Source organism: Sardina pilchardus, chromosome 20, assembly GCF_963854185.1.
Source record: "Sardina pilchardus chromosome 20, fSarPil1.1, whole genome shotgun sequence".
Classification (NCBI taxonomy): Eukaryota; Metazoa; Chordata; class Actinopteri; order Clupeiformes; family Clupeidae; genus Sardina; species Sardina pilchardus.
The window spans coordinates 10,568,234-10,590,532 of NC_085013.1; the positions used below are offsets into that span (position 1 = coordinate 10,568,234).

Sequence of the window (22,299 nt, forward strand, 5' to 3'; positions counted from 1 at the left end):
AAGCAGTGACATGCAAATTGACGTTTGGCACATATTTCTATAAACCATTTACACAGAGACCAGTTTGGACATTATTTTCTATTTCTTTCTAGGTAACATTGTAACGTAGATACACAATGCATCCCCAATTCACAGGGAAAAGAAGACAACCATTTAAATGCTTTGGCCCACATAAACACACATCAGGCCACAATAAAGCTGTTTACCAAAGCTCTCACCCACTGAGTTATAATTCGATCGACATTGCACCGTTCACAAAGGCTGCTGTTCATTTTCCATATCTAATTTTATGCATAATGGTTTAAAGCCATTCAGACACCCTTGTGCTTTTCAAGTATCGAAAGCTTCTAAAAACGTTGTTTACAAAGCTGCAGAGGCAAAAAATGCTCAGTTTTAAATAATACAAAATAATACAAATGCTTGGCTTGAAATAATAAAAAAAATAACACAAACAGTAAATGCAAAGCTATTTAAGCCTGTCTTGCTTCCTTTCTCCCTGGCAATAGAGAGGAAGCAGATTATGTGTTTGGAATGAAGGGATGCATACAGGCAGGGAGTCCATCCGTGGATGATTCAGTTAGGCCTCTTTCTCAGCAGGAAGGGTGGACCCACAGGCACCCTGAGAACCTGAACAGCGAGGGGACCCAGGAGCCAGCCAGCAGGCCGAGGAGGTTGAGGGCATGCACGGTGCCTGATTCCTGAGGAGAGAACAGACAACCAAAAAGATGGGTGGGGGATTTCAAGATGCTGGGCCATCTGTGATTAACTCCAAGCTCACCATGAGATAGTGTTTCTAAGCAGTTCCTCTGCATGTTTCACTCTTGCCTCTAATGCTGAATCACCTGCATGCACAGTAGCCTACATTCCTTTCAAGCACCCCGTGTCCTTATCCAGTCTAAGTAAATATAACATTAAGGGTGAGCCCAAAAACTATTGCAATTGTCCAAACAAGACTCCTCAAGAGGATTCCTCAGATCTGTTGCCTGTGAACACATCTTTAAAGATCTGAAAACATGACCTTGTGAGTAACACTATTTCCCCTCCCTTTTCTGGACAGAACCAAAACACAGAGGAAGCTCCAGCGTCTCACCAGGATTGTGATTTCCTGACTCGAGTTGCAGTGCCTCTCCTCCGAAGGTGGACAAAGTCAGGGAGTTGGTCTCTGCTGATCAGATCGGTCCCGTTTAAGTTCAGGTGAAACATAGCTGGTGGAGTCATGTCCAGCTCCAGCAGCATGATGTTCTCTGCCTGTAAGATTAGACAATAGGCCTGTTCAGTAGGCCTGTTGCAATAGTATTGACAGATGCAGTAGTAATTCCTAGCTAAGGCTTCCTTTCCGTTATAACTTGAATGTTATTCTCCTTCTGTAAGTTGCTTTGGATAAAGGGTAACATTTAAATGTAAATGTAAATGTATGTTCAGGGTCCACAGAATAACATTTTGACACGTTTTTAGACAAAACCTCATCAGAATGTAACACAATGTAGTTCTTATACCTTCATTCATGTTAATGATACACGGACTTACATTGGACCTCTTCCACAGTTGTCAGAAAATGTACGGCAGGCCCAGGTGTTACTAATGACATTAATTAAGGTTCTGGTTCTATTACAATTAAATTGAACAGAGACTCCATTAACATAATCATTTACACCTGTGCTTGCCCTACTATTTAAAAATGGCTGCTGTGTGCGGGATTGCATTGAAAACAATGGAATCTTATGTTATCGAACGGTGAAAGCAGAATGCACTGCACTCATGTCAGCACATATGCACAGAGCACTATATAGGCAGAATTGTGTATCTGTCAATACTGTATATGAAGGGCAGGAACACCTGGTATTGCACCAAAGCTTTGCTGTCAATCTTTGTCCTTTGTCCTTAAATGGGTACCAAATATGTTGAAAATGGATGAAAATGGGAATCATAACACTGTGTTGCTTTAATGTAATGAGGTACCACCAACCTTGTATCTTGGAGGCGCTCCTGTGGCTGCTGCAGACTGGGCGTACTGGCTGATGGGCCGCTTGTACCCCACCACAGATGCTGGTCTTCGCTTAACACGAGAGCGGCGACTACAACACAACGGCAGTAAGTTTAAATTAGGAATCAGGAATCATCATGTGAAAAATATACGGTATTTTATATGAACATGTTCACAAATTCTGAGTAGAATAATAGTCATGTAATAACTGTTTCTCCTTACGTCTCTGAGGGAATAAGGGGAAGCATCTTCCACTGGTCCTCTTCACTGTCATACTGTAGTCTATTCATCATTTTGTTCTTCTCCTCGGGAGGGATGAAATTTTCTATTATCAAATTCCTGGAAACACAAATAACAGTTCATTACCACCTCTCTTGAGGGTGATCAATGTTGGATGTTCTCCATACAGACTCAAAGTCTAATGCCAATGTACAGTAGATTACGACCAAATTTGATTCATTTTCAGATGGGACTACAGATGGGAGTGTGTTTCAGTGTGAGTGTGTGTGTGTATAAGTATTATATCATGCTAGAGGTTGTACATGTACAATAATACATGTCTTCTTGTGACAAAGCAAAATTCTAGTCTTTATTTAATGCCAGAACGTGATTCTAATGTCTAAAGTGTTTATCTTACTTGTGATGTTTGTACCTGTGCACAAGAGTGTTTGTGAATGTTGTCTGTGCATTTCATTTGAAATGATATGTACATCATACATGCACATACTCCTGTAAAGAAAGGGAAAAGAAGAGTGCGTTGGATGACAAGTAAAGTTATAGCTTACTTAAACTTCATCTCCCTGATCAGTTCGTGTTGTGTTTGTTCCAGCTCCTGTCTTGTGGCAACATGCTCATCGATAATATCTCCGATTTCAGTCTTCACCAGCTGCAATCTTGTATACAACTGTATGCAAAATAACCAACAGGCATAAAATCATTAGCGCTCAAGAGGACGTTGTTATTACCTCTGAGACTGATGACAGGTAGTTTTAATATGGTTATGGTTACTTAGCAGGCGCTTTTGTCCAAAGCGACTTACAGCGATTTTTGTTTAATATCACACACTCTTTCTTCACCTTTTTCAGTTTCTTGGTCTTGAGTTCAACCTCTTGTTGCAGGGTTGTGAAGGTTTCCCTCAGCTCCACTGTTTCCTCGTCCTGCTCAAACATCTGCTGTTGCATCTCCCTCTCCTGTCTCACCTGCCCCGACGAGGACACAAAAGAACAGAGAGATGGAGATGGATGGAGGGAGGGAGGGAAGGAGGGAGGGAGGGAGGGAAGGAAGGAGGGAGGGCAAGAGTGACTCAGTCAGTCAATAAAACCTGAGTCATCGCCCATTTCAGCACCAGTGTAACAAGCTTGAGGCCTAGTCTCTTACCTGCTCTGTAATTTCTTGCCTTTTCAGTTCCAACATTTTCTGTTGCTCATTAGTGTGGTCCACAATATTCTTACCACCAACCAACAGCTTGCTTTCCATAGACTGGAGGAAAATAGAAAATAAGGTTGTGAACAGATTTCATTGATGGAGAAAAACTAACAGCCAAACTTCTAACACCTCAACCACTGTAGGATACATTAAATGTTTACATTACTATGAATACACATACCCAATTATCTCACCTTATATTTCTCTATGATGAGTTCCATGGCCTCTTGCTCTTTCTGTAGCTCCTCTACTGTCTTCTCATTCTCTTCAGGAAGGCGGAACATCTCTAAGTTCCCATTGACACTTTTCCTGTAATTTATTTTTTCCGCTTTCCTCTCCGTCTCGTCTCCATCCCTCTCCTCCTGCACGGTCTCCACCACGTCCACGTAACCCCCTTGCGGCTTCTCCACCTCCCAACTGCTCAGGCTTCTCTTCATCCTGATGCTGTCTCTCCTCTTTCTCCTCCTCTCTTTAGCCAGCATCCCTCGCTCTTCAAGTTGTGCTTTCAGACGGGCAATCTCCTCCTGGAACTCCCTGAGCAGGGCCTCTTTGGGGTCCTCGTTTATTCGCGGCTTGTTCTTGATGTTCTTGGCCCGGTTGGCGTACCGCAGGGTTGTGATGGTCTCCTCGTAGTTACAGGATGCGGGGCCAATGGTGGCCACCATTACTGTTTTGGAGTTGCCCCCGAGAGAGTCCTGCAGCAGCCGTGTGAGTTTGGAGTCTCTGTATGGGACATGGGTGCTCGAGCCATCCACCAGGGCTGATATGACATTGCCCAGAGCAGACAGGGACAGGTTGATCTTTGCAGCCTCCTTGAAGCGCTTTCCTTTTGCCCCGGTCTTACTTTGACGCTCACTGCCTGCCAGATCCACCATGTTAAGTTTTCCTACACGGATGTGATCTTCACCATCCAAGCCTGTCTCACTGCATTCGATGGTGACAATGAAGATGGCGTGTGACCGAGAACTGCGCTCATTCATCTTAGTGAAACCTACAGACCGAGATTGGTTCCCCAAGTCCATAACATGTTCAATTTCTTGTATGCTTTTAGTCACCACTGACAAGAGGTCTTTCACATACACACCAGAATCAGGATTCTCTTTGAGTTCAAGTTTCTTGTTGTTGTCTTTGCACAACAGGTCCCGGATCTCTTCCTGATAAATTTCTATGTAGGAGACACGCACTAGATACCGTTGGTTTTGAGATCTGGATATATGTGTGAAAATGTGATGAAATGAATTTGGAATGACTCCACGCTTTTCAGGCTCGGGCGAACCCTGCATTGTGTATGTTTTACCTGTCCCCGTCTGTCCATAGGCAAATATAGTTCCATTGAAACCAAGAAGAACCGAGTCCACAAGGGGTTTACATGTGTAGTCATACAGGTCAATTTGGGAGGAGGCCATGTCATACACCGCATCGAATGTAAATGTTTTCATGATTGCCCCAGGCTGCGCCCTCGGATTACGCACCCTAAGCTGTCCCAAATTGACATCTACCTCCACTATTTTCTCATGATTCATCGCCTCCTCTTTCTTTTGCATGGGGCGGCATCGGACTACCACCTTCACCGTTTCGCTGTTCTTAGCCATAGACATCCTCCGCAATCGAATCATAGCGTTATCTGAACTCTTCCGCGACATGTCAAAATAGTATCCTATCACAATTCGCACAATAATATGATACCTCTGAGTCCGGCTTCCTCGCTGTCTTTATGGAGATGTTAGATGCATTCCCCCCAAAATATTTTATGTTCAAGGGCGATGGTCTCCTCTGTGGCATGGTGTCTTCGCTTATATTCCAGTGTGAACTGATGAAGGATTCTTGAGCATTTTGATTCTTGATGCTAATATCTTCAGCTGCCACGGCTAGAATTGATAAGGAATATGATACAATGAAAAGGATGCTACAGGAAGGACCCAACGCTGACAGCCCAGCCCAGCCCAGCCCACCTCTGTACCTCCGTGGTCCCCTCCTTGCTCCGCAGACAATGGCTGTGAGGCGTCTCATAGCCCACGCCCTAGGAATACTGCTATAATAAATCTAATGGAACCGTCATGTGAGATTAGCCTTTTGTAGCCTAAGCTACCATTTGCATGTGTCTTGTTGTCTATGAATTAGATATGTAGACTAATAAGACGCATCATGTACATAGATATATAAGCTTGTAATAATATATAGGCTATAGTGCTAATACCAAGCTAATACAGTAGGCTACTACTTTGGTATAATTTGATCAACAACTTGATAACAAAATATTTCAGATTTTCACTGCATTTAGCCTATAATTCAGTTTTGGCTGCAGCCTAATTCTTAATTGGCTAACACACTGGCCATGCAATGCTATTGGGTGTGTCACGGATGTGATGCTAGCCTGGCTATGTCCAAATGGCCTAGTAGCCTAAGCCTACCTACATATTGGCTGGGTCTGTGGCTTTTTCATATGGGACACGCATTTGGCAATCTGAATTTAGTCAGACAGGACTTTGGTGGGCTATATGTTATTTACCCCCCCAAATCTATAGGATATCTATAGCAGGTAACCCGTCTGTTTGTTGTTGACTGTAGGCTATAGGCTAAATATGTGATGAGTTTACACTGTCCTAGGCCTAATTAACTGGACCAAACATGTTAATTAGGCCAAAGGTAGCCTAACTGATAGGCCTAGGGCCTACGCGGGCAACATATTTTGAATAGTTTTACTTAGCTAAGTGGGCCACTGTCTAAGCTTTTCGTTTATCTCTTTTTTTTCGTCAAACTTTGCATACAGCCTAACCTACATATTACGTCTAAAAACGATTGCTTTACTGATATAGGAACCCATTCGGCTGTCCATAAAGTTACGCAATCTTTGACCAATAGAAATCCAGGAGGGTGTTTCTCGTGCTCCGTGTGTAGAACTTCATCGGATCCGAGTGCAAACTGCGATCAACTTCAATCCCTGAACTCAATGAACAAGGACAACAACGTCTAAGTAGAATTGTTTAATGCGTCTGTTTATTTTATTGTGCCATAACTCTTGATATTGGCGTCTTTCGTGTTATTTAAAAGAAAAATAGTTTGAAGAACTGCTGCGTCGTTTGAATGGCATAATGGTCAGTCTCGCGAGTTGCCAATAGCGACCGGATAGTTTACTTCTCGCCACATCGTCTGTTTGCAAAGTTGAAAGCGAAAATCTATCCTCACCACCAATAACAACTTGCCAGGGTAAATTAGCTTATTTTGAGATCAACTTTAGTTGCTGTCACAGGCCTTTTCTCTGGTTTGAAATATGGCATGGGAACCTAAACGCGTGCGGCTACTGTGCATGCTGTCGCTAACCTTTGGATTTTTTATTGTCGAAGTTGTGGTCAGTCGAATGACAGGATCTCTTGCCATGCTTTCGGACTCGTTTCACATGCTTTCGGATGTGATAGCTTTAACTGTGGCCCTGATATCTGTACGCTTTGCAGAAATGACACAGTCCACTACTAAGAATACTTACGGCTGGGTCAGGGCTGAAGTGATGGGAGCTTTGGTTAATGCGGTGTTCCTGACAGCTCTGTGTTTTACTATCCTGCTGGAGGCTGTGGAGCGCTATACAGTCCCTCATGAAATCGAAAATCCTCGGGCTGTCATCTGGGTCGGTGCCGCTGGTCTTCTTGTCAACCTGTTGGGTCTTTTTCTGTTTCACGAACACGCTGGACATGGACACTCTCACTCTCACTCTCACTCTCACTCTCATTCCCATTCCCATTCTCACCGGTCCAAGACGAACAAAGCATCAGAAAAATCCAGTATCACAAAATCCAGGCTGGATGGGTCATCAGAAGACCTGTCCTGTAATCTAGTGGTGAACCCCGGCAGCGAGAAGAAAAGTGGTTAGTAGGCTGGTTTTGACAATTAAATAGCTTACTTCCCCAGTTAATTAGGCTACGTACTTATTAGCTCTGTATGACACTCTGTTTTTGTCTGTTAGGCCTACCTTCCTTAAGATAGGCTGTAGCCTAGCTGCAGATTTATTTCAAAACTTTTTCTTAAAATTGTCCAGGTCCGTTGTCAATTTAATGATAATTTCTGTTATGTCATTCTTTCTTTGTAGCTGACATGCTCTGCAATGAGGAAGTAGAGGTGCGTCTAAATGGTGGGGTGCATCTGGAGGACCTTGAGACCACTCAGGATTCTGCCTCTCAACTCAACATGCGTGGTGTCTTCCTTCACGTGCTCGGTGATGCTCTGGGCTCTGTCATTGTGGTGGTTAATGCCCTCATTTTCACCTATGTGTGGCAGCCATGTCCATCGAAAGGCCCTTGCAACAACCCCTGCTTCAGCCAACACTGCCCGCATCTGATGCCCCTTAACGGGACCTCTGACTCAGAGGTGCCCTCTGCTGGACCCTGCTGGGTGCTGTACCTTGACCCCACCCTGTGTGTGGTGATGGTATGCATCCTGCTGTACACCACTTTTCCGCTGCTCCGGGAGTCTGCGCTCATTCTGCTGCAGACGGTGCCCAAGGAGGTGGACGTGCGGCGCCTGCGCCTGCGTCTGCGCAGCCTGGATGGCGTGCAGGCCGTGCACGAGCTGCACGTCTGGCAGCTGGCCGGCAGCCGCATCATCGCCACGGCCCACATCAAGTGCCACGATCCCGACACTTACATGGACATCGCCAAGCGCATCAAGGGCATGTTCCACGACGAGGGCATCCACGCCACCACCATCCAGCCTGAATTTGGGAGTGCCGCTGCGGCAAAATCCGGTGATGCCCTGTGTGAGCTCCCATGCCGCGTCCAGTGCGCCTCAAAGCAGTGCTGTGGGACTGGAACCATCATCGCGTCTGCGGAGTCCCCCAATTCCAGACGAAAACCAGACTCACAAGTCCAATACCAATCCCCCACTGCAACAGCAGTGACCTACACAGAAGGGCAGGGGGCCGAGGTCAAGTTGCAGAGAGACGTAGAGTCTGCTGTGTGAGACCCGTGTTCAGAGCACAGAGATGGACCTTTGTGTTGGTTTTTAGACTCACAGTACAAAGTACAGATGCTTCTTTTCTTTCTTATTTTGTTATGATATCCTCTCCTGGAATATCAGCTGCCTATCAGGTGGAATTTTCCTCTCCGAGCCTTCAGACTTATGACTCACATAAGCTAGAACTCATGACTGAAACATGAACGTCATCATGTGAGGCCCCCCGACAAGACAAGCCATGGGCTACATAAAAAGTTTAAAGCTACCTCTTTTGAGTTCATAAAGCTACTATGCACTCATGTTTCACTAACAGCAATACTGTATATGACATCTAGCCTTAATTGCGTGATTGCAATCTGAGAAACGTATTGTTTAGTTCATATACAGCTGGAAATGCCCTTGTTTGCTCAGATATCTTTTTTTGTTATCCTTAACATTTTTATAAGATACTAACAATAATAAGGATCATATTTTTTCTTTCAGTTATATTTTCATTTCAATTTAGCAAAGTGTTATATTTTTATTGAAATAATACAGATAGCTCTGAAAAATGTCATCTAACTACAGACCTGAAGGAAGCATACAGCCTAATATTCTGAATTTTACCTTATTCAAGCTCTAAAGAATATAAATTGATTTCCTGAAAATAATTGATTCATTCTACAACACTGTGGGACAGTGTTTGTAAAGTTAAATTATTTAAAGGAAAACTGTGCCACCATCTATGCCACATTTTCTTTTATGAGGAACTATTTTGTTATTACCTAGGCTATGCATTGTGTAGTTTCACTGTGTAGGTTGTTCTGTTCAGTAAGACAAGCCTTCACAGCCAATGCCAATGATCAGATGGCACCAGCTCACCAGAAGACACAAGTTAGCATGTTAGTGAGCTTTTATCAGTGGCAACTTGGCTGTATAAGATGTTTGCAAAGTTTAAAGTTTTGCCTGCTTTTTAGATGCTTGTCAGTTATAGACAAAAACTCTATATCATGATGCTTTAAGTAAGGTACCCACGGCAAGCATTGGCGTTTCTCTTGACTATCATGAATAATCATTAAAAACAAAATGATAATAACAAATTTCACCATGGATTTATTTTTTTATTTTCTATAGTTTTGAGTTGTTTACAAGTTCCTTTTAAACGTGAATGACTTAACATGGACTAGTTTGCTAAGTAATAATGTTTGATGAGCTAAGAAGCCAAATCTCAGACCGAAAACAGTTTGTTTTGAACAGTTGCAATCTCAAGCATTTTTATTTGATTTTTCAGAACAATAAAAATAGATGTTATTTCATCGGAGTAATCTTGTAAGTGCAGCGAATATTCAAAGCTGGCATGTATTGGTCTGGTCAGTGGTGCATTTTACAGCTGAGCAAACAAAGCATTTTTCCCCCTCCTTTTTTTCTCAGATGGACCTTGAGACCAGCACCATGTATTACTGTTTACACAGTTACCGAGTATATCCACTCAACAGTGATCACTATTACCAACAGTGTCTCTATCTCTGTCCTAATTCATCTGCAGCCTTGTTGTGCTAGCATATGAGTGGCTGGATGCAATCAGTTGTGACATTTAGAAAGAAAAGGCTGGGGATCAAGCAAGAGCAACAGGTTTACCCAGTACAGTCTGATGCAATCACTTCAGTGGTCTGTAGCACTCTGTGTGCTAAAACAATGGAGAAAGGCTTTCATTCAATCTACTTAAGTCCACAGTCCTCCAGCCTCTCTGGGCCACAGTAGCCTCATATATTGCTCATAGTTAGACAGCAATAATTGTTCATGTCAGTGTTTAGTTGTTATGTTTGTGTTTTTGTTAGTGTTTTGAACGTTTTGTTTTTGAGAGCAAACGAGAACTTGACTAAATTGTGTCACACATAACTTAGGAGGAGTGTAGGTCTATGATCACTTCCTTTTCTCAATGGATATCTCTTTATCAATTGAATGTCCGTAGCCTAATAGCCTACAAAAAGGGGTCTTATGGACAATACTTGCAATAATGCAAATAATGCAAATAATGCTTCTATGGTTGCGATGCAAAATACATGTATTTTATGGCATTAACGTCTTTGCCAACAGAAAAATTGAGATCAGCTGTGCAGTAGCTCACATTTGTTGGGGAAGGACAGTACAGTAATGCAGAGCTGTATAAATCTACGGTTCTGCAAAAATAGATCAATTCTGCCACCCCGTGGAAAAAAATGGCACATTCACGAATCTAAAGTAGCTCGCCTTCCTTTCTCCGATACAGTAGGTGGCGGTATGAACCTTACCGTTGGAAAGACGGATAAATGTAATTTGGTGTTGGTGTTGTCTGGATGCTGGTGTTGTAAACTGTCATACATGAAGCTGAACCTGGCATTAATGCAGTCCATGAAGTCTCACAACAATTTACAGTATACTGAGGTGTTAGCCAGGTATGTCGCCCAGTCTGCATACGTTGGCAGTATTAGACACAGCACTGACAGATATGTGCAGGTGAATGTTGACAACTGACCTAGCTGGCTAGCCATGTTGACGTTAGCCAAGCCAATCCGCCTGTTACCTTGCTAATGATGCGTTATTTTAGTGTTTTCTTACTACTACTTACTCTTTCTCTACTCTCTGTTATCCATGTGTACGGCTTCCAAAAAAGAGGTTTAGCCCCAAATTCATTTCGTCTTTAACGACATGCACATTTGTCTTTTAAACTCGTAGAATGTAAGGTACTTTAGCTAAACCAAGTCAAGGTCAGTTAAGTTTACTGTGAACAAAGAAGACAGTCTTACTACAAACCGAGCACATTCTCTTTTTCATAACGCTACTCTTTATTCGTCAACTTGCAGGTAGTGATGTCCCCTCGGTCTCTATGGACGTTGTTTACGCCTGTGTGCAGGAGAGCTTTGTGTACTTGTGCTCCAAATAGTTGGGTAGCGTCACAACATATTCCTTATGTTCGGCGCGAGACTACACCGTACCCAGGGTTGCCTAAATACACCCGCCCCCTCTGCGTACGCAATTACACCCCATTGGGGACTGCACTTCAGACGTATGGATCGGTACTACAACCTCGGTTCTACAAGGATAACATAAGACACAGACCCTCAACTGTGCTGAAGCTGTCAGAAGAACCATGGAGGGCAGGTCTGATGCAGATGCGTTGCAAATCAACTATTTCCACCAAATCGGTGCTGAAACAGGGAGGCCTGCCTGCTAAACGCGTCGTCAAAGGCGCAAGAACGAAACAGCCTTCCAGAGTCAATCAACCTGCGCCTGAAGAGGACCCGGTAGGACTCCACTTCTTCAGCGATTCTGAGCATTTCTTTCAAGTATTACCTCCTTTGAAAACGAGACACATACATTGGTTATTCGTTTTACTGTCTGTCTGTGCTCTGATATTTTTTCACAGGATGTGATGCACTGCATTGCTTTTGCAACAGCGGACCAGTACCATTTGCCCACTCTCTGCCACGACTTAATAGCCAATGGTTTCTATGAAATTACAGACCTGCCAAGAGGTTGGTGTGTTCAAGCACTTGACAATGTCATGTATAACAACAGAGAAAATATTGTTCGAGAGAGACTGACATTTAACATGTTCTTACTTCAGATGCCTCCAATGTGCTTGTGATTGGAACAGACAACATATTGAAACCGAATGACCATGCGATGATGTTCTTCTTCAGGTACAATGATAATTGTATGTACCTACATATTGATGACAACCAAGGGTATCCATACAAGGGTATCCAACAACAACAAAAAAAAAACAGAACTTGTATAGAGAAAGTCACATATAAGAACATTTGGTATGAAAGTAACTGTTTCTTTTGTTTTGTAGGGAAGGGTCTGTGGTTTTCTGGAATGTTGAGGAGAAAACTGTAAGTAATATGTAACAATGTTGATATATCTGAGGGTATGGGCTCCAGTGTTATCAAATGAACAACCACCCTTGCCATGCATGCCTCAACTTAACAGTTTTTAAGTTGTATCTCAAAATTGTTCTGACATCTATAGATGAAAGCAGTGATGCGGATCTTGGAACAGCATGAAATTCAGCCATATGAGGTGGCTTTGGTTCACTGGGAAAATGAAGAGATCAACTACTCTATTGGAGAGTATGTACTATCAGTGTCTCAACTAATCTATTGGATAATATGTAATATCAGTGCATCTAATCTATTGGATAATATGTAATATCAATGCATCTAATCTATTGGATAATATGTAATATCAGTGTATCAGCTACTCTGACTACTCTGTTGGAGAGTATGTAATATCAATGTATCAACTACTCTATTGCAGAGTATGTAATGTCAGTAATATGTTTGTAAATAGTTCGGTTCCAATCACATTACATTATTTGTTCTTTACACAACATTGTTGCACAAATGCATGGTTATTCAGCAGAGACTAATCCAAAGTGACACTGTACAGTTTAGTAATACACTTTCCATGCTCCCAAGAGCTCAAAACCATTTAGTGTACTTAGATCCAACCATGTTTCCTTATTTGACATTATATTTGCCTCATCCAAGGGGAAACTCCAAGCTTCATCGTGGGAGCTTCCACCTCAACCGTGAGATGGACTATGAGCAGTTGGTTCTGGAAAAGTTTGCCTTCTCCAATGCCCTGTCTCTATCTGGTAAGGGTTGAAAGATCCCTGGGTAATTTTTAAAATGTTCACCGATTCTCTTTGCATGGCCAACGCAGGATGGGCAAATTATGCCTGACACTTCATCTCTATCCTAGTTAAGTTGGCCATATGGGAAGTCTCTTTGGACAATTTTGTGGAGTCAATCCAGTCAATACCTGAGGTACTTTGCAGGCTAACTGGTATTGGTGTTTGGTGGAAGAAAACAATAGTTCATACTTTTGCAGACTTGTTTTTATCCTTTTCATCTTGGTGTTTGTGCTTCACAGATGCTGAAATCAGGCCAGAGGGTCAAACTGTCGAGGTCTGAGGTCCTACAGAAGATTGGAGAACTTTTTTCTTTAAGGTTAAAGAAAGCCTTACTGTAGTCACTGAGTTAGCCTAACACAGGCCATAAACTGACCAGGCAGAATCATTATTGTTTGTTTAAAACAGTTTGTTTACTCCTTGAAGGCACTGTATAAACCTAAGTTCTGACCTGCTGATCACCCCAGACTTCTACTGGGACAGAGAGAACCTTGAGCAGCTGTATGACAAAACCTGCCAATTCCTCAGCATCAACCGTAGGGTCAAGGTAGGGTACCTGTGATGGGGATGACTTTGTGGAAAATAGCATTTAATTTGCGATGAATCCCTTTATACAACACACATAGATACTGTACATACACCATAATCCTTAGGGGAGGTTTATCAATACTGTGAACTCCATACAGTACTAACACCTTCTGATTCACACATTCATCTTGAGCTTTTGCTCTGTGTTAACTGACCTTTTCTACTGGTACACTTTTCCTTTAGGTTGTGAATGAGAAGCTGCAGCACTGCACGGAGCTTACTGACCTGATGAGGAACCACTTAAGTGAGAAACACAGTCTGAGACTGGAGTGGATGATTGTCATCCTCATTACCATTGAGGTGAGACTGTACTTCCCTCCCTTTTCTATTGTACACAGAACCACATGTGCAACATGCAGTAGTCTACTGTGGTGGAAATACAATTGTGACTGTTTGGCATACCCTACAGTTTTACCTTCAGCACTATTTAAGACTTCAGACTGATTTTGAGGAGATAGAACAGTATGGTACTATAAACTCAATTTTATTATTGTGCTGATGAAGTTTCCAGATATGGCTGGAGGATGTGGTGGTGGTAGTGTTGTGCTATTTTGTATTACATCAGGATACAGGGCTTTTCCATTTTGAAAGTAAACATGTAGAAATGAACAAGTTCACCCAGATATGTAAACTGTATTTGATGAACAGCTGGTGCAAACCTGTTCCCATTTGTGTCTTTTAGGTGATGTTTGAACTTGCCAGAGTGATCTTCTGAAGAAAACTTTTGGTGGCCTGGGCACAAGACTTTTGCACAACCTTTGGGGAAAAAAACTTTGGAAGAATAAATAAATAAACTATTTAATAATGGACTATATTGTATTGTTTGTGTTTTTTTTCACAATACATTGTTATGATGAATTAATGACATCCAGAATGTTTGTTTTTAGCAGATAATCAACTAATAAGTTTCTCTTGTTTACGTCTCTGCACTAATTACTGAGAAAGATAATAGCACTTTTCTAAAACCAAGTTACAAAGTGCTGACTTAAAGCTGTTAGGCTGGTATCATTCACTTTTGACAATAATAAACACACATGTATAATAATCATGAGAACACCATGGTCAAGCAAGTATGTTATTGTGAGAAGAAGTGAGTGTTATGTGTTTGTTATTACATAACTGGACCGTGCTTGGGAGCAGCTTGAGACGCGCGCGCGCGAGAACAAGCGGTTTTTGAGGGCGCCCTGAGCACTCAAGACGCGCGAAAATAGTCATGTGATCACAACGTAAATGCTCCGGAAAGCCCAAACCTCCACCAGTACCTCCGCACAGGAAAAGAACAACTTGTTACAACTGCTCGGCTTTCTTACTGCCGTGGTCCTATCATTTACATTTGACGAACTATTAAAGGTATGTAGAAAACATTTAAGCAAATAGTGCTACTAAAACTGCTCTGATAAGTGAACGCATCGCCTATTTTGAAACAAACGAGACATGCCTTCCTTAACGTTATCCGTGCTTTGTGAATGTCTTGTCGTTTGGATGTAAATAGATAACGTTTGGTTAGCCTAAACTTAAATTAGCAAGTTTACCAGAATGCAGTCTTGTACCCTTACATTTACAGCGAGTCTCTGCTGGATATTTTGGACATCACCGGTTACTTTGAATATAATGTTCAAGCCACAGTAGCAACACCGTTAACGTAAACGTAAATTTCATGTCCAGGGACATGCTGTTTACATGGTATAGAGATTTCTAAACTCTTGAAATTGTAAGTGTTGTGACCCGAAGTTCTCGTAATATTTACATTATTGCAAGCTAGCCGTTCCATAGATAGACAAGGTAGACAAAGGGAAATACTGGGGTCCAGACTCCAGGGGGTGAACTGTATCTTACATTTCAGTGAAATGGGATTGCCTTGGACTAGGTTAGCAGAATTTAAAATGGTCCAAGTGAATAATTTACCCACCAGGACACGTCCAGAGAAAGGACAGCCCCTCTACTAATGTATACGTACAGTCAGTGCATTCAGTGGAGGTGATTAACTCCTAAAAAAAAATCAAATTCTAGCGATTAAGTCTATAGGAAGTTAGCAAGGTCTGCTAACAACATTAACATTTAAGCAGCGACTAGCTGTCTGAAGTTGCGTCAGAACATTTCCTGTTTACAGTTGAGGTGAATAAAACGTAAATAAAAGTGTTTTTTCCTATGTGTTGAATACATACTCTATTCTCTATAGTAAATTCCCCTCAACCTCCCTTAAGTTAATGAGTACTCATTGAAGAATAGAAGGTTGTTGAGTACAGACTTCTACATTTCCTGTTTTTATGTGTTTCACTTTGTAGGCTACATTTGCGGGGGTGCAAGGATGGAGCTGGCCCATCATGGTCTGGTTCTCCTACAAAGGCTGAATGCTCAAAGGGAGTTTGGCTTCCTGTGTGACTGCACCATTGTCATTGGAGATGTTTTCTTCAAAGCTCACAAGGCTGTCCTGGCTGCCTTCTCGAACTACTTCAGGATGCTTTTCATTCATCAGGACAGGTAATTTGCTCCTGATAATGTACTGCTGACTTACAACCACTTCATAGACAGTTTGGAAATACGGTGTTAACTTGCCATGGAATGTGACGTCATTAAGGATATTTTTCTCTCTTGCAGTGAGTGTGTACGTCTGAAGCCAGCAGACATCCACCCAGAGATCTTCAGCTACCTCCTGAACCTGATGTACACAGGGAAGCTGACCCCACAGCTTATCGACCCAATGCGACTGGAGCAGGGTGTCAAGTTCCTGCATGCTTATCCTCTTCTGCAGGAAGCCAGCCTGGACCTGCAGCCCAGCGCACAGTCTGCTATGCTAACCAACTCCCTTTACGGCATCCAGATCTCAGAACAGCTCTCCAGTGCCTCCCCGCCCCGCAAGCGAAAGCACACCTCCTTCCTGTCGCCTGAAAACGCAGCCTGTGTTCCCAAGCAGGAGCTTGGAGGTGTGGAGATGGCTGTTTCCGAGTCGCCCCACGTGTCAGCGGAGAGGAAGGTGTCCTATAGTCCCACCACCCCTTCTGCGTGCCCCCCACTTCCATACGTTCAGGTGGGCCTGGCTCAGCGTAGCGCCTCCCGCAGGAAGCACTACACGTGCAGCCGCTGTGGTAGCTTGTTCACTCAGCGCAGTCAGTTGAGGGAGCACATGGTCCTGCACTTCCAACAGGGCTCCCAGCAGGGGGAGCTTGTGAGCTCACAGCCTCAGGAGCAGGAGCCGTGTGGAAATAGAAGTGGAGACGCAACACCCGACAGCTCTCTCGCTGAGCCCGAAGCGGAGGAAGAGACAGTGCGCGCTGACAGCGATGTTGTCAACAGCGACGGGGAGCTGCCGGCGCTGGTTGTTCAGCAGGGTGGAGACTCCACACCTCCTCCCTCGGACATTGCCGATATCGACCGCCTCGAGGAAGGGTCTGCGGTGGAGGCGGGTGGGGATGCCAAACGCCGGCGTTTCCAGTGCCCGACCTGCGGGCGCAAGTTCCTGCAGCGGAGCCACTGGCGCGAGCACATGTACACCCACACGGGAAAGCCTTACCGCTGCAGCGCGTGCCACAAGTCTTTCTGCCGTGCCAGTCAGGCGGCGCGCCACACCTGTCGCCTGCTCTCCCCGGATGCTTACACCATGGTGGACCCACAATGCTTGCTATTGTGTGACGGGGTGGATGGCAGCCAGACGGAGGCCCTCTTCTTGCCCTCTAGCCGGCCGTATAAGTGCCACTCCTGTGCTACCCCCTTCAGTAGCCCGGCTGAGGTCTTCAAACATCACTGCAGTCAGGCAGTGGCTGATCAGGGTTTTGTACGCCCACAAGATGCAACCCAGAGCAATGGTTCAAGAGATACAAGCCCAGTATGTCCTGATGGTGATGAAAGCTGAATAAGCCTTGGGTCAAAAGTCTTTTTTTCTTGTGCTACATTTACAGGTTTTCATACAAATTGATTTTATGTTCTCTTTATTCAACATTATTTAATTTTTGTATTTACATGTTTATAGATTTTTTTTTGTTGGAAAACAAAAAAAATCATATTTTCATATTTTTGATAACCTTTGTTTAATAAACACATTTTTGTAAATAATATTCTATGTAATTGTGTCTGTCTCTTCATCTTATACTGTATATTGATGTATAGCTCCATTTGTAATTCTACCATTTGCTCAAGAGTGCTCACCTTGGGGCCATTCTTCATCATTTTGTTAACCATGTTGACATAAAATAAAATGTTCTTAGCTTAGTCCTTACCATGTCCTTGCAATTGTCTCCCAGACATGTTAGTAAATGATTAACATAGCAAATACATCTATGGTGTGATAAATGGGAGATAAGGTCCATAATGGGATGAAATGGTTGGGTGAGTTTGGTGTGGCCCACACAGAGCCCTGACCTCAACCCAAAATCAAATCCCTTTAGGATGATTCCGATCCAGGCCTTCTCTTCCAACGTCAGTGCTCGACCTCAGAAATACCCCCCTGGGTGACTGGGTAAACAATCCCACAGACACACTCCAAAATCTTGTGGAAAACCTTTCAAGAGGATTGGAAGCGTGGAAAGTTTTCCTATGTCTGAATGATTAGAATGGGATATCATAATGTTCCTGAAGGTGTAATGGAGCATAGATGCCCCACTTCCAATTATTTTGTCCATACAGTGTAAAGTGAAGTGAGGGGGATCTAGTCGACACATTTACCTATGACAGAGACTCAACATTGAGATTGATAGTAATAAATTATTGACCTTTCTGTGCCCCAGGGCCGGTGGAGCCTATATTACGAGGAACATTCCACCTTTATCTCTAAAATAAAGATATGTGTGAGTCTCTCCCACCATTAGCTGGACACCCTGCGGATATGCCATCTGCTGCAAACATCACTGGCTGAACCCCTGTGATCACTGCCATTTGATCCCTCACTCCCTTTGTTTTAGGGTTATCTCAAACCAGAGTTCATGAGGTCAGATATAGCTAAAATGTATACTTGTGTTATGAAATGTGAATGTATTTGTGTTTGGTATCATTTCAATTGTCTCTGTACAAGGAGTACAATGATTTAAGTGTAAGAATGTTTATAACATTCTATATGATGTTTCTGTAGGTAGATATGTGGATATTACCTGAACCCTAAGTAGGAGTGTTTAGGAATGTCTGGGTGTGGCTACCAAAAGTGTGGGAAAGAGAAAGCCAATCACAGGACGTTGCACCTTTGACCACGACTTAACCCACACCTTTGTAAATTGGGCTTAAAAGGCCAATTATGTCATTATTAATTAGAATTGATTGTGGATGCTTCCGAGCTGATGCTGTGATTATCCCTTGACGCGCGTTATTGTAAAGTAAAGCCTGGATCTTGAACATCTGAACTCTGCCTAAGTCTAATAATTGTGATAAGTATTTTCTTACAAATACTTTCCCACTAATACTAACAAGATATGAAACAGGAATGCCATTTCTAAGGCAACAGGACTGCTGCTGCTCCATGTGATGTTGAATTAAAGCTGGACATTCTATAGCACAGGATGCCTTATTCGGATACACACTTGGCCTGGTTTGTTGGACCCATTAACTTCTCACAATGCTCACCATGCTTTAGATATAATTAATAATAATATACTGTAAGACAAAACATACAACTCAACATTTGTGTCAGCAAACAACTTGCCTCTTGTGTCCAAGCAAGTATGTATGTATGTACTGTATGTATGTATGTATGTATGTATGTATGTATGTATGTATGTATGTACTGTATGCATTTTAATTATATGCACAAATATGCAAGGATAATTTTATTTAAATAAAACATACAGTAGTTTGAAGTTTATTAACAGCGTGGAATCTGAAAAGTTACAGGTACTGTTTTGTATAATATTTAGTTATTTGTTAATGTGTCATTTAGGATGCTTAGGTATACAATTTGTACAAATACCATATGATGGATACAATTTAGATGAGATATAAAATGATCAAGGAGAAAAAAATTTAATCAATCCTTGGCCATACTCCCCTGATAAACCTGCCATTTCTGACAGACATAACCTCTTTTATGCACCCACACACAGACACAGAGTGTCTTTGAATAAGGAGTTGACAGATATTACATATCGCTGCTCCCCTTCCTCATTCTCTTCTGTATGAGATATACTGTTCAGAGAAAGTCAAATGTGAGATATGATCTCACAAAAATGTGAAGTAAATTCTTAAACTTGCGAATTTAGTTCAGCCGAATACATCATTTGTATTTATCTCATTCAAATGTCACCAGTGTTTCAAAAGCAATGGTCAAATAACTGTTATGAATTATTACGCAACAGAAAAATCAATCATTATTATTAATGTAGAATTTGTTCACATTGCATTATGTTGTAAAATAATACAAACTAAATGAATGCATTCTATGTTTGAAGTAAGGATTCTTCAATGAAATGACCAATTAAACAACAGAATGATTGTTATAATGTACTTTGGTTAGAAACAGACTACCCTGTTGGGTTGCTGAATGACATACATAATTAATCCTCATTAGCCTGAGGACAAAATATATATATACTTAACACAAATTCCTGATTAAAGCATTTCTGAATTAAAAGAAACCATCAGTCTTCTTGGTAGAATAAAAATGACTTTCTAATTAAATTTAAAGTCAACAGAAATTGATAAGATAACCAAACAGTGGAAACTCTTCATTGTAGTCATGTGCACTGCTGATAGTGCAGTTAGATAATCACATTGCCAAAACCAAAATGGCAAATCTGCACAATAGCTGCTTTCAGAATATTGTCCTCTGAGCTGAGATAGACTCTGTGCCAGGGTGTTAAGATGGAGTCCTTCTATCTTGCGAAATTCAGCCAGGCAGTTCATCTGATGGTCCTCTGAAGAACATTGGGCGATTCACCTTCCTTTTCCTGCACTGAACCTGTGTTGGGGACAGTTTAATTTTATTGAATTGAAATCTGTGGTTTCTACTCACGTTAACTACATACAGTAACAGAATAAATATGAAAGGAGGTACTCACCAGCTTGGCTGCATTGAAACAACTGCTTTTTAAGTTCCATTGGGGGTGGAATCTGAATTCTCAGCAGCATCTTGGAATTCAAACTCTGATGAGGTTTGCAGCTCAGCCGCCGGTCCTTCTTCGGGCTTAAGGCCAGCTGAGACTTCCTGGGGTCGGACTTCCGCTGCCACACTTCCCTCCTCTTTGGTCTGAATTGGGTCGCTGAATTCAGTTTCCTTACCACTCGTATCTTCTGCTTGCTCTTGAACACATTCAACTGTCACGACTGAAGGTGAGGCAATAGCGTATGCCACTTCCATCTTAGGGATCATGTCATCCACTGCATCCTCCCACACATCATCCTCTGCTTCAGGTGTGTAAAATAACTTAGTCTTTGGAATAGTCACTTGCTGTGGGAAGTGGCCCATGACAGCTGGCTTCTCTGCTGTTGCTGCAGGAGGGGCAGTCACAACAGGGGCAGGGGCAACTGGGGCAGTTATAACAGGGGCAAATACAACAGGGGCAGGGGCAATAGGGGCAGTTATAACAGGGGGAACATGGGAAATTACAACAGGGGCAGGGGCAATAGGGGCAGTTATAACAGGGGGAACAGGGGGAATTACAACAGGGGCAGGGGCAGCTGGGATGTCCACCCTAGGGGGCTCTGGGCTTTGGCGCTCTTTTGCTATTGTAGATGTCACAGTCACTGTCACCGTCACGTTCACTGGTGAGACTGGAGGAATTGGAGCAATTGGAGCAGGGGCATTTGCCTCTACTATGGGTTTTTCTGTCTCCACAACTGCCATGGCCCGTACTTCCGGAGTTGTTACAATTGCTGTCTCCACTCTAGGGGGAGCAACAACTTCTGACTGTAATGAAGAAACAATAACAGCTGGATCTACCTCTACTTCAGGCACAACCACACTTGGTGTTTCTACCACAAGTGCATTTGCAACCACTGTTTTCACTTCTGGGGCAGCTATAACAGCTGTCTGAAGTTCTGGCACAGGTACAACAGCAACCTGTGCCTCTGGAGCCACAGCTGGGATTGCAGCAGGGGCAGCAGTAACTTCTGTGCTAACAACTGAGGCAACTGCAGCTGCTATGCTTGCTACTGGGGCTGGGGTAATGCCTGCCATTATAACAGGCGCAGGAGTAACTTTGGCGATGACAGCCTGGGCATGAGTAACATCTGTGATTACCAATGGAGAAGCTGTGACTTCTGCCCTCTCCTCTGGGGTAGCAGCAACATGTATGGTTACCTCAGGGGCTGCAGAAACTTCTGGGCTCACTTCGAGAGCAGGAGTGATCTCGGCACTTGCCACTGGTACACCAGCAACTTCTGCAATTACTTCAGGTGTAACAACAACTTCAGTGCCTACTTCTGGGGCAGCCAAAGTCTGTCCTGTCTGTACTTCAGGAACAGCAACATTAGCTTCTTCTGCTATTGGTGTTGATACAACCTCTGTTGTTTCTTCCAGCTTAGGTGCTACTGATGTTTCTGCAACTGCTGTTTCTACATATGGAATGGCTGCTACTGCAATTTCTTCTTCTGGGGCAACAGTAATGGCTGTTTCTTTCTCTAGTGCAGCCTGATGAATTGTCTCTATAGCCAACTCACTTTCAATTGATCTCTCGACTTCCATGACTGCAACAGTTTCAGTTACTTCCTTCATTTTTGTATTTACATTTGTTTCGATCTCTATCGCTGATTGCACTGGTGCCTCAATTTCCACTGCTGATAG

The 22,299-nt window shown here is 42.9% G+C and overlaps 4 protein-coding genes across 4 annotated transcripts; 3 read left to right on the plus strand and 1 right to left on the minus strand.

Annotated features, from left to right (window-relative positions):
- Window positions 1–63: 63 nt before the first annotated feature.
- Window positions 64–5,389, minus strand: kif3cb (kinesin family member 3Cb). The gene is made up of 8 exons (XM_062522834.1): window positions 3,604–5,389; window positions 3,362–3,463; window positions 3,061–3,183; window positions 2,770–2,888; window positions 2,207–2,323; window positions 1,967–2,075; window positions 1,091–1,248; window positions 64–698 (listed from the first exon to the last, which is right to left on the minus strand). Exons 1-8 carry the CDS (start codon window positions 5,050–5,052, stop codon window positions 578–580), a joined length of 2,298 nt encoding a protein of 765 aa, XP_062378818.1. The 5' UTR covers window positions 5,053–5,389; the 3' UTR covers window positions 64–577.
- Window positions 5,390–6,316: 927 nt separating this feature from the next.
- slc30a1b (solute carrier family 30 member 1b) lies at window positions 6,317–9,409 on the plus strand. Its single transcript, XM_062523690.1, has 2 exons — window positions 6,317–7,269; window positions 7,491–9,409. The coding sequence occupies exons 1-2, from the start codon at window positions 6,681–6,683 to the stop codon at window positions 8,357–8,359; spliced, it is 1,458 nt and encodes a 485-aa protein (XP_062379674.1). The 5' UTR covers window positions 6,317–6,680; the 3' UTR covers window positions 8,360–9,409.
- Window positions 9,410–10,636: 1,227 nt separating this feature from the next.
- Window positions 10,637–14,410, plus strand: rmnd1 (required for meiotic nuclear division 1 homolog). The gene is made up of 12 exons (XM_062522692.1): window positions 10,637–10,767; window positions 11,176–11,616; window positions 11,739–11,847; window positions 11,940–12,015; window positions 12,171–12,210; window positions 12,347–12,447; window positions 12,868–12,974; window positions 13,082–13,146; window positions 13,253–13,329; window positions 13,437–13,557; window positions 13,782–13,898; window positions 14,281–14,410. Exons 2-12 carry the CDS (start codon window positions 11,182–11,184, stop codon window positions 14,311–14,313), a joined length of 1,281 nt encoding a protein of 426 aa, XP_062378676.1. The 5' UTR covers window positions 10,637–10,767; window positions 11,176–11,181; the 3' UTR covers window positions 14,314–14,410.
- A 422-nt stretch (window positions 14,411–14,832) lies between these two features.
- Window positions 14,833–17,655, plus strand: zbtb2a (zinc finger and BTB domain containing 2a). The gene is made up of 3 exons (XM_062523659.1): window positions 14,833–14,948; window positions 15,884–16,079; window positions 16,197–17,655. The coding sequence occupies exons 2-3, from the start codon at window positions 15,907–15,909 to the stop codon at window positions 17,446–17,448; spliced, it is 1,425 nt and encodes a 474-aa protein (XP_062379643.1). The 5' UTR covers window positions 14,833–14,948; window positions 15,884–15,906; the 3' UTR covers window positions 17,449–17,655.
- Window positions 17,656–22,299: the final 4,644 nt, after the last annotated feature.